This window comes from Phoca vitulina, unplaced genomic scaffold, assembly GCF_004348235.1.
Source record: "Phoca vitulina isolate PV1807 unplaced genomic scaffold, GSC_HSeal_1.0 scaffold6, whole genome shotgun sequence".
Lineage (NCBI taxonomy): Eukaryota > Metazoa > Chordata > Mammalia > Carnivora > Phocidae > Phoca > Phoca vitulina.
The window spans coordinates 69,681,233-69,696,455 of NW_022589709.1; the positions used below are offsets into that span (position 1 = coordinate 69,681,233).

A 15,223-nucleotide genomic window follows, 5' to 3' on the forward strand; every position below is an offset into this window, starting at 1 on the left:
AGACATGGGGATGTATTTAATAGCATAGGGAATACAGTCAATAATATTCTAATAACTTTGTATGCTGACAGATTGTAAGTTGACTTATTGTGGTGACCACCATACAATGTATAAATCAAATCACTGTTGTATACGTGAAACTAATCTAACACTGTATGTCAACTACTCAATCTAAAAAATACTAATACTAAATAATAAAACGAATACATAGTAGGTTCAAAAATGTTACACAGGCCATGCCCACCTTGGCTAATCCATAAATCCCTTAAAACAGAAATGTGTAGAGAGATTTAATCTCACTCCTGAAAACAGTAAGGTATTTAATCAGTATAGTTCTAATGGATCTAACATTCAAATGGAAGGGAGAGGGTAAAAAAAAAAAAATCTATCACATTTCTACCTTTACGTAGAAACGTTCAGATCCTGGAAAAGGAAGATATTTTAAACAGAGAAAGAAAAGGATTTTTAAAAATAAGAATGGCAGGGGCCATTTTCTATTACATTACATAGTAATAGTCGTCTAAAGTTACTATTCTCATATAGTCTTTAAAAGGCCTTAACAGCACAATCAGTGAGTTATTATTCATTTTATAGATACCTAAATTTGTAAATATGTAAAGACAAATGAAGCGATCCACTCAAGATCAGGCAGAAAGCACACCTGTGGAATTAAAACTCAGCTACAGGGGCGCCTGGGTGGCTCAGTCGTTAAGCGTCTGCCTTCAACTCAGGTCATGATCCCAGGGTCCTGGGATCGAGCCCCACATCGGGCTCCATGCTCCGCAGGAAGCCTGCTTCTCCCTCTCTCACTCCCACTGCTTGTGTTCCCTCTCTCACTGTGCCTGTCTCTGTCAAATAAATAAATAAAATCTTAAAAAAAAAAAAAAAAACTCAGCTACAATTCCACAGAGTAAAATCTATTTTATACCACATACACCTTCCTACTGTAAATCCACATGACAATGCATTCTATGGCTCAACCAGTAGTTACCTTCCAATGAAAAGAAAGAACAAACAAAAGAAATTTCCGTAAGTTTAATGGAAATTAGAAATATGAGGACTCCTTAAAATTCACATCTTGCATAATAATGTCCTAAGAACATCTTTCAATTATCTATATTTTATTTAAAAAATAAAAGTCAACTAGAATGAATTTTCATCAGGGGACGTTAATAGAAATATTGCCTTAAAAATGTCTTATCTGTAAAACCTCAAATTTGTCTTTTTCCTCCTTAATGAAATCTCCACTGCAGGTATATGACACATCTGCTATGCTGGTATATCAGCTTTACAGATTTCAGACATATACCCAATCCCGAGACCAAAGAGTAAATAAAGGTCTTTCCTTACCTTAGGCCCCAAGTCAAGAAATACTACTTAAAAATTATCAAAGTCTACTTGTTTTAGGAAAAAACCAACACTACTTAAACCTTTTCCACTTTCAGAAAAAATCTACAGGTTCTTGAATATGGGCTCAATTTTAAGTTCTACCTTGGTGTAATGTGTTCCCTCTCTCACTGTGTCTCTCTCTGTCAAATAAATAAATAAAATCTTTAAAAAAAAAAGATTTTATTTACTTGAGAGAAAGAGAGACAGCATGCGCATGAGTGGGGGGAGGGGCAGAGGGAGAAGCAGACTCCCCACTGAGCAAGGAGCCCCATAGGGCTCAATCCCAGGACCCTGGGGGATCATGACCTGAGCAGAAGGCAGACACTTAACTGACTAGCCACCCAGGCATCCCTGAAAACAGCATTATTTTTAGCAGAAAAAGAAAAGAAAAAAAAAGTCAACATAACCATTCTCATTGTTAAATGTTTATGAAATATTAGGCCTCCAAAGTGATGGTTATAAAAACAATACACAAATATGAAAAATGTTTCTGATGTAAGGTCAAATGGAGAAATACAGATAAAAAATTTAAATTGATTCTGATTATAGCTATATGGAAGTTCATATACACAAGAGAAACTAGAAATAAATAAACACAAGTAATTTTATTAATTTTTTCTTTCTGCATTTTCTGGAATAGTACTTTTATTTTTACTTTGTAAGACAAAAAGTAAATATAAAAACAAAAAGTCTGCCTCTGAGATCTGTGTTCAGATTATTCCTTTGATAAAACAATATTGGAAAAACAAGTAAAGGGAGGTGGGGGGTGCCCAGCTGGCTCAGTTGGTAGAGCAACTCTCGATCTTGGGGTTTTAAGTTCAAGCCCCATGTTGGGTGTTGGCTTTACTTAAAAACAAAATCTTAAAAAAAAAAAAAAAAAAAGAAAGAAAGAAAAGAAAAATAAGTAATATTGGAGTTGACATTTTCAATTGTTAATGTAACTATTAAGTTCTAAGAACCTGCTAACAGATACTAAAGAGAGAGAAATAATGGCACTTCTACTTTTCAAATAAAAGCTTTCATCTTCCCCTTAATTAATTAGAGGCTTTCATGAACAGAAAAAAATACTCCTAGATTTATTTTGGGTAAAAACATATATATACATACATCCGTCATATGCAAACACCATTTTGATATTTGGACTATGGCTCACAGAGCAATAGTCACCACCTAAGTATAACCTAAAAATCAGACTAGTAAAAAAGAAAAATCTAGGGGCGCCTGGGTGGCTCAGTTGGTTAAGCGTCTGCCTTCAGCCCAAGTCATGATCCCAGGGTCCTGGGATCGAGCCGCGGCAGGCTCCCTGCTCAGCGGGAACCTGCTTCTCCCGCTGCCTGCCGCTCCCCCTGCTCCTGCACTCTCTCTCATTCTCTCTCTCTGTCAAATAAATAAAGTCTTTAAAAAAAAACTTATGTTTCAAATTGTCAACCAACCTACATATACATATAAGGACATTGATTCATTTAAACGTTTACTGACTGTTCACTAAATGCCAAGCATCTTGCTTGGTAATGGAATTACTCTGAGCAAGACAGACCTTGCCTTGCAGTCTAGTGGCCAAGAGATGAAAATGAAAACAAATAATTATGGTACAAAAAAACAAATGGTTAAAAAAAATTTAACAACGAAGTAAGTAATAACCCTGTGAGAAGATGAGACAAAGCAGTGATAGGAAACACAGAGCTATAAAAGCAACTTCTGGCTTCTAGCCTATAGCAGTTGGGCCAGGATGAAGTCAGATGTATTTAGGAGGCAGACCCAAGGACATAAGAACAAATATGTCCTTAACTTAGGATACTAAAACTTGCCAAGAAGTCTTCTGGTCAAAATAAGTCCTTTTCTGTGAAACAGTTAACAGTCTCCTTAAACAAGTCCCACAGCAGTTTAGAGGCATACTAATTCTTTGAAGTCACTAACCACATTATCAGAACTTCTCAGTCTTAAGAACATACCTCCAAAATACTCATTTCATCTTTGTAGTTATTTATCTGAGAGGTCAGGTCTCATAGCTGCTAGGTGACAATTTTTCCTCCCATTTGAGCAGCCCCAGACATTACTAATGAGAATTTAATGTGATAAGGATTGCAAATCTATGGTAGCATGTAAACTCTAGAGTTCAACCTAAGTATAACCCCTCCACGACCACTGAGCCAATAAAATGATCTCAGTCTGTGAAGCTTATTGCTGCCTTATCCATCATACTCAGAGATGACAACATATTCAATCTCCTAGTGCACTTAAAAAGACTTTGATATGGACTGAATTCATAGAAGTGCACATCATGGCCATGGCTTTCCCTAGCAATTCCCAGTCCTACCTACAGGGCCAGCAGTGAGACTCTAGCTCTGGCATGCATTAGATTATTATTTTGTAAGTGACAGTAGAGCTTAACATTAGTAAGTAAAATTTTTTGCAAAAACAGTTTAATATATTTTCATATTTCAAAAACCATAAAATTTCATTTATATTTAATGATTCTAAGGTACACAGGCCCTTTTTATAGTCTGCACATTAATATTCATATCATATCTGTGAGGTAGGTAGAAGGCTAATATGATGAGAAAATTTAGAGAATTTCTCCAAAGTCACAGAGTAAATCAGACATAGAGACAAAACTAGAAACTAAATGCCCGATTCACATAATGATGTTTTACTACAATAGACAAATGCAAGTGTCCAAAAAGTATTACAAACCCATCACTCTTTTTAAAACATATGCCAAGACAAATTTTTATAGTAAGCCAAACGAGCAGCCTTGAATTATATGTGTTTATATATATTTAATATATCTAGTGTAAATAACTTAAAACATTTCCCATTAAAGAACGTTTTTGGGTAGAAATGCATGTTTGTTATTGAAAAGTGCTTGCTTGAACTTTTTCTAAACTTTTAATTTCTTCAGTGATAAATATATCCCCTAGATTTACTTAGACTTTACTCTTAAAGGGCTCACATACTGAAAAGTGAGAAGTTATTTCTGATAGAAAGAAACCATGACATCTCCCAATTGCGCATAATCCCTACATAGTCTCTATGACTAAGATATCTAGGATATTTTGGAAGTGAAGGAAGATAAAGACCTCAAACAAGACTTGTGAGTTCAGTCTGCTCATGTAGCAGTAAGAAAAGAGATATAAACTTCTTGAGTAAGATGGTTTCTCTCTCTTAACTGCACTGCCAACAAAAATGGTACTAGGTTTTTCCCAACCAGTTAAAGGAGTCATTTCTTCCAGGAACCCTCCTTCTGTCTTTCCTCTAGTAAAAATGATAGGTCCCACATCTACAAAAGGAGTGGAATGGAAAGTAACAGATAAGCTCTACCAGCATATGATATTTCTAATTTGTCTATAGGGAATAATTACATGTAAACTGGCTTGGTTCACAAATAACCCCGCATGCCTTTGTTTCACCAGTGACAAGATGCAACATGCTTAAAAATCTTTTATAAATTTAGTTAACTAACTGTAAATTAAGCTAAATAAAACACACAACAGTGTGTTTACTAACTGTAAATTAAGCTAAATAAATCACACGCAGAGAGTATGAATCCAACATATCCACTGCAACTCCATTATCTGAAAACCTAACAACTGCTCTGAAATGCTATGTTGTAACAACATGCCAATCTGCCATGAAAATTTTCTTCAATTTGGAATATGCAAAAAGTAAATTTACAAATACAACCCATTTTAGTATATCATCTATTACATTTTAGGGTATCTAAACAAACAAAAAATAATCTCCCATGACAACATACTAAGAATGAAAATATGTGGGTGCCTGGGTGGCTCAGTCAGTTAAACGTGTGCCTTCAGCTCGGGTCCTGATCCCAGGGTCCTGGGATCGAGTCCCACACCGGGCTCCCTGCTCAGCGGGGAGTCTGCTTCTCCCTCTGCCCCTCCTTCTACTCATTCACTCAATCTTGCTCTCTCTCTCAAATAATAAATAAATAAAATCTTAAAAAAAAAGAATGAAAATATGTATGATATCGGCATTTGCTATCTCTTTCCTTTTTTTTGCATTTGTTATTTCTTATTACCACTTCCATCCAAAACCATTAGTTATATGTAGTACTTTTATTTTGTACTTCTAGGAAAGCCACCTATATTATTAAAGTTTAAAGTGATTTTTTTGCTCTTTTTAACCCTAAAAAAGTAACGAATTTTTTTTTAAAGCATGATGTGTGCTTTCAGTTGAACATGTAACTCAAAACAAATGGGGAAACCAAATTCAATCACTTTAAAGATACTTTCTACCCATGAAAATTACAGAATATCTATAAACTTATCAGTATAAACAGCCAAAAAAAGCCAAGAGAAAACACTATTGGGAGGTTTATTAAGTTCCTACCCAAACTAAATTTCCACATTAAGAAAAAAACCAGGGGTGCCTGGGTGGCTCAGTCAGTTAGCAGCTCCCTTCGGCTCAGGTCATGATCCCAGGGTCCAGGGATAGAGCCCGTAATCAGGCTCCCCGCTCAGCAGGGAGTCTGCTTCTCTCTCTCCCTCTGCCCCTCACCTCACTCGTGCGTGCTCTCTCTCAAATAAATAAAATCTTAAAAAAGAAAAGGGGCGTCTGCCTCCGGCTCAGGTCATGATCCCAGAGTCCTGGGATCAAGCCCTGCATGGGGCTCTCTGCTCAGTGGGAAACCTGCTTCTCCTTCTCTCACTCCCCCTGCTTATGTTCCCTCTCTCACTGTATCTCTCTCTGTCAAATAAATAAATAAAATCTGTAAAAAGAAAAGAAAAGGAAAAAAAAACAAAAACCACTACCCAGAATAAAACATTTTAGGGAGCTTACAAAAGAAGGGCAATTAACTGTAAGGTTAAAACTTGTCGCCTTCTACCAAAGACACACATATTTAACTCTTTTAGAAGGATCTCTACTAATAAACTCAGAGCCTGTATGCAAAACTGTTGCACACACACACACAAGGGTTTATGTTAAATAACATGAAGGTAAAGAATTTTTAAACACAGACCTTTTTCCTTTTTCTTTTTTTTAGCCTGTTCCATATACGATCATTTTCACTACATCTATTTCCTTTGTTTCCCACCTTTGTCACAATCCATCTCCATTGCTGTGTTCCAAAACTATACTGTAGAAAAAGTATGATGCACACTCAAGAGACCCATATTCTTCTACAAAACTTTCAAGTAGACCATCACTAATATAAAACCCAAAAGTCCTAGTGTACTTTCATTCATACCTGTATTCTACTCACATACTCCTCATCCTCAGAATGTACATAGCACTTCAGACATCAAAACTCCCCTAATGCTGTCTCCTTTAACCAGCCTACCTTCAAAAGGCTGACACATCAGACTACAGGTGACTCTCTTCCTAGGTGTTAACATCCAAGAAATCAAAGTAGCAAAACAACAACAAGAAGAGTTAACAAGATTTCTCAGGAGGACCAGGAAATAGATAATCGGGGAAGTAGCTGTCTCCCAAGAGCCCCAACTTTACCATACCTCCATCCCTTCCAAACTATCCCTTATTTCCGCCTCTGAAAAACTCATTTTCACTAAAACGATCTAATCTAATGAAGCATAGCCTGCCCACCTCTTCCTCTTCTACCCCGTTTCCTTTAGTCAGTAAGTCCTCACCTCTAATAGAATAACTAAGCAGTAGAAATGAGGAGAGGGCAGGAAATGATCCCTTCCCTTCCCTTTCCATGCCTTCTTTCCCAGGAGAGTTAGATATCATCTCTCTCCCAATCCTCCCTTCACCATTCCCTCTCTTCCCTGTATGGGAGAGCTCAGAAACTACATACCCCAGTACCCCAAATAAACACAAAACAATCCTACCCTCTTAAAATGGTTTTAAAACAAGCAAACAAAGCTGGTACCTCTGCTATCCCTTTGAAGCGTCCCAGTATTTCTACAGCTAATACTACCGAAATATTTTTTAAAAACGAGCCCTTCTCATTTTTTTTAGGTCCTCAACAAAAATCCTACACCTCAATATCCTCAGTTGCCCTCACAATCCTTCAACAATATTTACAAAACTCTTACTCTTTCTGCTACCCTTTTATTCTTCCAATAGCTATAACTAAAAACGCTTACATGTTTCAGTTATACAACCCTTTCAAATACTCCTCCAATAATACTAAATACCAGAGTAGCCCTTTCAACCCTTAAAATTTTAAACCCCTATTTTTTCCAACCCTTAATGGTATTTAGAAGTTATTAGTCCTCCTAGCACTAACAACTCCTGGATAATATTTTAAAATCCCTTCATATCCTTGTTATCATATTTAACAGCTTTCCAGTAATTCCCAAAAACACTTCAATGCCCACATATCCCTTTCAACCACCCCATGTTTCTCAAATCCTTCAAAATTCTTGAACCCTTAGAGCTCATCAATAATCGCTATAAAGCCCTCAATGTCCCTACTATTCTTTTCTGCCCTCACGTTTTTAAAAGGCCCTCGATACTCCGCTTCTGGATCTTTTAGTCCCGTACTAATATTTGTTAATAAAGCCCTCGACATCCTGCTACACCCTTCGAGATCCCAATATTCACATTTAAAAATCCCTCGATAGCCTTGCGATCTCTCGCAGTTCTCAAATACCAAAATTTTAAATTCCCTCACTATTCCTACTACCCCTTCCAGCACCCCAATATTTATATTTAAAAAGCCCTCGCTGTCCTTGCTGCCCCCCACCCCCCACTCCGGTCCCACAGCCACACCGCCTCTACGCCCCTGGCTCTCGCTCCCCCCGCCACCGCCCCCCCCACAATGGTGATAGTACTACAGAGAAGACGTCGCCGGGACCTCCCGACCGCGGCCCCTCCGCTCCGCCCTCCCCCAGGCCGCCTCCCCTCCCCCTACGCCCCCGCGGGCCCCCAACGCCCACGTTCGCCGGCCCTGGCCCAGCCTGGCTCACTCACATCGGCTCCAGTAACTTGGCCAGCCAGGACTTGAGGGCATCCACATCCTCTATGAGCATGGTGCAGGGAAGGCGGGCTCGGCCGCCGCTCTTGTTCAGGCCTGCCGCGGGTCTCCCCTCGCCGCCTCCTCACGACCTCTTCACAGCTCCCGGTGCCCCAGCCCACCGGGCATCTTAGGAGACTTCAACCTACTCCCCCGGCCGGGGCCTAACAGGAACTAACCCAAGAGCCCTCACTCAACCTAGCCCGACGGCTCAGGCGGGCGGGAGATAGCGTCGAGTGGCGGGCGCAAGAACCAATAGAAGTAAGAGGGCTGTGCGCGCAAAGCCAATGAAAAGGCTCGCTCGCCCCGCCGGCCGGCCGTACCCAGTTAAGGAGGAGGGATATAGCAAGGTAGGTGGAGAGCTTACGTGAACTCCTGGTGCAAGATGGTATCTTGGAGAAGGTGCTGTGCCTCTTAAAGGGGCCACGGCTCCTTTTTTGACCACGCCGCCGCCCGCCGCGGAATACGGTGTCTGCTGCTGGGAGTGCCTGGGGGAACCCGGCGAGCCCCTCAGCCTGGTTCCTTCCTCTCGTTTTTTTCCTGGAAACACATTTGTGTCCCGAAATGACTCAGCTGTAGTAAATCTGCAACACAGCGTGCAATACGTTCACGTTCGACACATTACACAGAATGCAAAATTTTACTTTTTTTTTCCTTACACAATCATTTTGCTCAGCACACATGCTTGTATTTCTCGCCGCTATGCTTAAGTTACGTAGAATGCTTCTGACAACCATGCCTTGGACTCCAATAATCGTCATTTTTAAAACGTGGCGCACAGTTGTAGAAGGCTGAGGCCATTCCAGTTTTAGCAATATTTTTAATATATGCTTTATTTAGGAAGAAGGACGAGTCTAATATTTTTTTTTTAATTCTCTTTTCACTAGATATCTAAAATTCAGTAGGGTTTTGTTTTTGTTTTTTTTCAGGAAGAACTTTGGTCAGCAAAAAAAGTTTTTAAAAATAATTTTTTTTCAATCGAAATTACCAAAATAAGCAACTTAGTTTGTACTGTGTGCGAAATTCCTTTTGAAGTTTTGAAATTACTAGCTTGGCACTGCTCTTACAGTGCTTATTCAACACTGAGCACCTGCTATATGCCAGCACTATGTAAGGCACTAGCACTTGGATTCCGAAGGTGAGCAAAACAGTCTCTCCTCTTAGAAAGCTGAACAGTTTATGGGATTATGCTTTACAATAATAACATTTTTTTAAAATACCTGATGAGCACACCCCTCCTATAATAGAGATGGGTCAGCCTAAAATAAGCAGGTATGCTATCTATGCATAGAGCAGGAAAAAGCAAACTTTCTCTTAAAAGGGCTAAATAGTAAATATCTTTGGTTTTGTGGGCTGGGAGGTCTCTGGCACCCACCCAACTCTGCCCTCTTGGCATGAACTGGCCATAGGTAATATGTAAACAAATGATTAAGACTGTGTCTGCATAAAACTTACATAAGATTTTCAATTTTAGATAATTTTCAAATCTCACAATATATTTTCTTGATTTTCTAAAAAAACATTTAGAAGTGCAGAAGCCATTGTTAACCTTGCAGATAAACAAAAGCAGGTGCCAACCAGGGTTGGCTTGCCAGCTGCAGTTTGTGGACACCTTACATAGAATAATAAAAGCAAAATGCACTTAGAAATCATCTAATGAACTCCCTTCACTGACACCTTCTCCCCAACATTGCAAATAAGGGAAAAAGGCCAGAGACTGAGTGGTTTACCCAGAATCACACATATCTGCAGATGGAGCAGAATTTGCAATTTGCAATCTTAGCAAGCCCAGAGCTTTCCCATATCCAACTGTTGCCTCTTCCTTCTCTCCTCCTCCCCTTCTTTATGCTTATCCACATGTTTCGTTCACTTCTTCCTACTACATAGATGAGGTGTTACCCAAAAATGACAAATTAAAAAAAGAGAAATGTAAGTGATGTGATTAGGCCTAGGGCTAGGAAGGAACTTAATAGTAGTGTGATAGAAATGGAACAGGAATTGCTTTTATCACAAAAGTTTGAAAAGTTATATCCATTTATATCGATCCAGGCTTTTGGGAGTTCAGATTCCGGGAGCCTAAGAGTCAGGCATTGTAAATAATAATCCTAGCCACAGTTGTTGAGTACATACTCTGTGCTGGCCCTGTGCTAAATATTTCAATGTATTGTTGCTTCTCCTCTTCACAGTCCCCCGGTATAGTAAACAATATTCACAATGAGAAAATTGCATCCCAGAGAGATCATGAAACTAATGAGTGGAAAGGTCTAGCCTTGATTGTGTGTGTTTGATCACAAAGTCCACAACTATAACCTTCACTTAAATATCTCACTAGCAAACACTGAAATATTAACCATGTGGTTCATTCAAAATTCATCCAACAAATATGTATTATTACCCATTACCCATTACCATCTATTAGGTACTGTTCTTGGGATAGTAGAGAATAAGGCTAATAACATTAAATAGTTAACCTTAGTTAAGGTGGATGTTAAAATGGATACTTTACAAAGATTGGCTTTTCTCTCAGTTTTATCTTCACAAGAGGAGAAAGAGATGTCGATTTATCTAAGAGAGGTTATTGATATAAGGCATTGGAAAGAGAGAGTGACTACAAGAAGAATATACATCTAAACCATCCCTACTCAAACCACGTTCCCTTTCTTGGCTTGAGGGTAGCTGGGCCTCAACCAGGAAGAACTGTTAACTATACAATTTCACAGGTGTTGACAGAAATGGATAGGCCTTCCATAATCAGAGTGGATTTGCCCACAATTTTTTTTTTTTTTTTTGGTCCTGTTCTCTAACCTGTGGCCAAGAGCTGTCCCAGATGTATGATAAGGGAGGTTAAGAGTAATTTTTCAGATTTAAATTTCTGTGTAATTTACAATCACAATTTGTCTCTCTGAAATGCAGTTAGACACAGCTTTGGTAGAATTTCAAACCAGGAGATTCATAGTTACAAACAGACCCTCTAATGCCTCTACGTTTATAGATGATCATTTAATTAAACACACATCCATCAAAATATCAGTCTCTGCTGAGTCTGGGTCACCAGTAGCAGCCCATCTGACTCAGAGAAAAGTCACTTGGGGGCACCGGCTGGCTCAGTTAGTGGAGCATGAGACTCTTGATCTTGGGGTCATGAGTTCAATTCCCACATTGGGCGTAGAGCTTACTTAAAAAAAATAATAAATAAATAAAAGTCACTTGAATCTTGGCTATGCAAAGGCAAGGTGAGTTAGCAGACAAATAGCAAGTCAATTGGAATTGTCTCTCTTCATTATGGAAATGTAGATTTGTTTTCTAGGAGAACTATGTTACAAGGGTTTTTTTTTTAAAAGATTTTATGTATTTATTTGATAGAGAGAGGGACAGTGAGAGAAGGAACAAAAGCAGGGGGAATGGGAGGGGGAGAAGCAGGCTTCCCGCTGAGCAGGGAGCCTGATGCGGGGCTCTATCCCTCATGACCTGAGCCTAAGGCAGACGCTTAACGACTGAGCCATCCAGGTGCCCCTGTTATAAGGGTTTTTTTTAAAAAGTTCTGTCACACTACATAACTATAAGAATGGCTAATATAAATGGTAAAATGGGGCAGCCACTCTGAAATGCATTTTGATATTTCTCTAAAAACGAATGCAGCTACCATATGAACCAACAATTACACTCCTGAGAATTTATCCCAGAGAAATGAAAACATGTTCATGGACGAAAACCTGCATACAAGTATTTATAGCAGCTTTGTTTAAAATAGCCCCAAACTGGAATCAGCCCAGATGACCTTAAACACGTGAGTGGTTAAACAAACTGTGAGACATAGATACCATCATATGGTGGAATGCTACTCAGCAACAGAAAGGACGGAACTATTTTTTTTTTAAAGATTTATTTATTTGAGAGAGAGAGAATGAGAGACAGAGAGCACGAGAGGGAAGAGGATCAGAGGGAGAAGCAGTCTCCCTGCCGAGTAGGGAGCCCGATGTGGGACTCGATCCTAGGACTCCAGGACCATGACCTGAGCTGAAGGCAGTCGCTTAACCAACTGAGCCACCCAGGCGCCCATGGACGGAACTATTGATACATGCAAAAATTTGGATGAATTAATCTGAGTGAGGAAAGAAGCCAATCCTCAAAGGTTACATTGTATGGTTCCATTTATATAACATTTTGAAAATGACATAATTTTAGGAATAGAGGACAGAAGTGGGGGTGTGGAGGGAAAGTTGGTGTGGTTATTAATGGCAGCATGAGAGATCCCTGTGGTATTGGAAGTGTTCTTTTTTTTTTTAGATTTTATTTATTTGAGAGAGAGAGAGAGTAAGCAAGCACGAGCGGTGGGGAGGGGTAGAGGGAGAGGAAGAAGCAGACTGCCCCCTGAGCAGGGAGCCGACACAGGGCTCCATCTCAGGACCCTAGGATCATGACCTGAGCTGGAGGCAGACCTTAACCAACTGAGCCACCCAGGTGCCCTGGAAGTGTTCTGTATCTTGACCATGGGGGTAGACACAGGAACTACAGAGATGATAATATGGTATAGAATCTAATTTATACATGTATACACACACATGCAAACATGTATAATGAATAAGTATAAAACTAAACTCATATTGATGTCAATATTCTGACTGTGATATTATACTATGGTTTTGTAAATATTACTACTGGGGAAAATTGAGAAGTGTGCAAAAGTTCTCCCTGCACTATTTCTTACAGTTACACATGACTCTACCAGTATCTCGATTAAAAAAAAGTTACTTCCCACACTGAGACCAGTGTCAATACGGAGAAAAAGTTGAAAGTAGCGTATCTGGGTATACACGTACCAGAAATAGTCTTTGCCCCATCCTCTGACTGTGTCATGGGTTCCCACTGGACCTGTGTTAAGGACCCAGGTCTAACATCCTTGCAGATTAGAAGGATATCTAGAAGAGATGTTCAAAGCTCTACTGCCGTAATGACTTTTTTTTTTTAAAAGCAGGAAACATCAACAATGAACTAACTGGACTTTGGTTCCCTCTGGCTATTCCTCTGATAATAGAAGTGAACTGCTCTCCCTTCTTTAGATAGAATAAGCCCCTTGGGATTTGGACACATAAAATAATAATACCTCATACTCTTGTGCCGGGGACTCTGCCAAGCAACTTCTCATGGATTAGCTTCTTTCGGTTCCTGCATTTATTCATTTATTTACTTATTTATTTAAGGGGGGAGGGCAGAGGGAGAGTGAGAGGGAGAGAGAAAATCTCAAGCAGGCTCCCTGCGTAACGCAGAGCCTGACTCGGGGCTCAGTCTCACAACCCTGAGATCAGGACCTGAGCCAAAATCAAGAGTCGGATGCTTAACCAACTGAGCCATCCAGGTGCCCTCAGTTCTTGCATTTAGCCTTTCTTTTCTTTTTTTTTTTTTTTAAGTTTATTTACTTATTTTTTAGTTATCTTTATACCAATCATGGGGCTTAAACTCACAACCCCAAGATCAAGAGTTACATGCTCTTCCCAACTGAGCCAGCCAGGCAACCCTAGCCTTTCTTTCTTTCAACAAATACTGGGGGCACCTAGCTGGCTCAGTTGGTAGACCACGCGACTCTTGATCTCAGGATGGTGAGTTCAAGCCCCTTTGGGCATGAAGCCTACTTAAAAAAAAAATACTTATTGAAAACCTATAATATGCAAAGCACCGTTATAGGCCTTGGGGATATAGCAGTGAAGAAAATAGGTATTCTCTTGGAGATCTATTTTAGAGGAGGAGAATGATGCCAAATGAACAGCCATATAATATGTCAGGTGGGATATATTCTATAAAGAAAAAAAAGTAAGTGTGGGGATAGAAAGTGATGGAGAACTTAAAAGCACTCTCTGAGCAGTGGTCAGGAAGCAGTAAGGGTGTTAATCACATGGATATCTGGGAGAAGAGCTTTCCAGGGATGTGCAAAGACCTTGAGTCAGGAACTAGTTTGGCACATTTGAGGAAAGTGGGGAGCAATGGGGCTGGAGTGGAGTGAGGCAGGAGGAAAGTGATGGTAAAAGAGGTTACAGAAGTCGTTAGAGACCAGGTCATGGAGGACTCTGTTGGTCATGGTAAGGACTTCAGGTTTTTACTCTGAATGAGACTGGAATACACTGAAGGTTTTAAGCAGATGAATAAAATTATCTGATCTAGTTTTTAATTTTTTAAAACAGGATCGCAATGGCTCCCTTATGGTAATCAGGCTGGAAGGGATAAAAGCGGAGGTAGGGAAACCAGTTAGGAAATAATAATCCAAGCATAGGATGATGGTGGTTTGGACTAGAATAGCAGTGAAAGAGATGGTAAGAAGTTGGATTCTGGATATATTTTGAAAGTAGAGTCAATGAGTTTTACTGAGAGATTAATTGTTGGTATGAAACACAAAGAGGAATCAAGGATGACACCAAAGGGTTTGGCCTGAGTAACTGGCCTGAGGTGGGGAAAACAAGTGGGATGCATATTTAGAGAAAGGTTGGTAGATCATGGATTCAGTATTGGACATAAAGTAGACATTACATATTTTCCTAGACATTACACATTGTGGTAGCCAGCCTCCAAGATGGCCCCCAATGATCATCACCTTCTAGTATTCACACCCATGTGTACTTTCTTCCCACACTGGATCAGGGCTTAACTGTGTAAACAACAGAATGGTCTAGAAGGAACAGCCATTGACTTCCAAGTCTAGCTTATAAAGAGCATTGTAGCTTCTACTGTGGATCTCTTGTTCTAGGGAAAGTCAGTTGCCATGTTGTATGACAATCAACCCTGTGAACAAGCCCAAACCTTGAGGAACTGAGACCTCTTACCAATAGCCACAACTAACTTTCTAGCCTTGTGAGTAAGCCATGTTAAAAGTAGATCTTCCAGCCCCAGTCAAACCTTTGGATG

General features: G+C 39.7%; 1 protein-coding gene across 2 annotated transcripts in view; it reads right to left on the reverse strand.

Moving 5' to 3' along the window:
* The window catches only part of RBM27 (RNA binding motif protein 27), a 71,025-nt gene extending 62,487 nt beyond the window's left edge, over positions 1-8,538 (reverse strand). For both annotated transcript variants that reach the window (XM_032404442.1, XM_032404441.1), the window contains exon 1: positions 8,287-8,538. In XM_032404442.1, the coding sequence (XP_032260333.1) occupies positions 8,287-8,345 (59 nt within the window). In that variant the 5' untranslated portion in view covers positions 8,346-8,538. The remainder of the gene's footprint in view (positions 1-8,286) is intronic.
* Between the last annotated feature and the right edge of the window lie 6,685 nt (positions 8,539-15,223).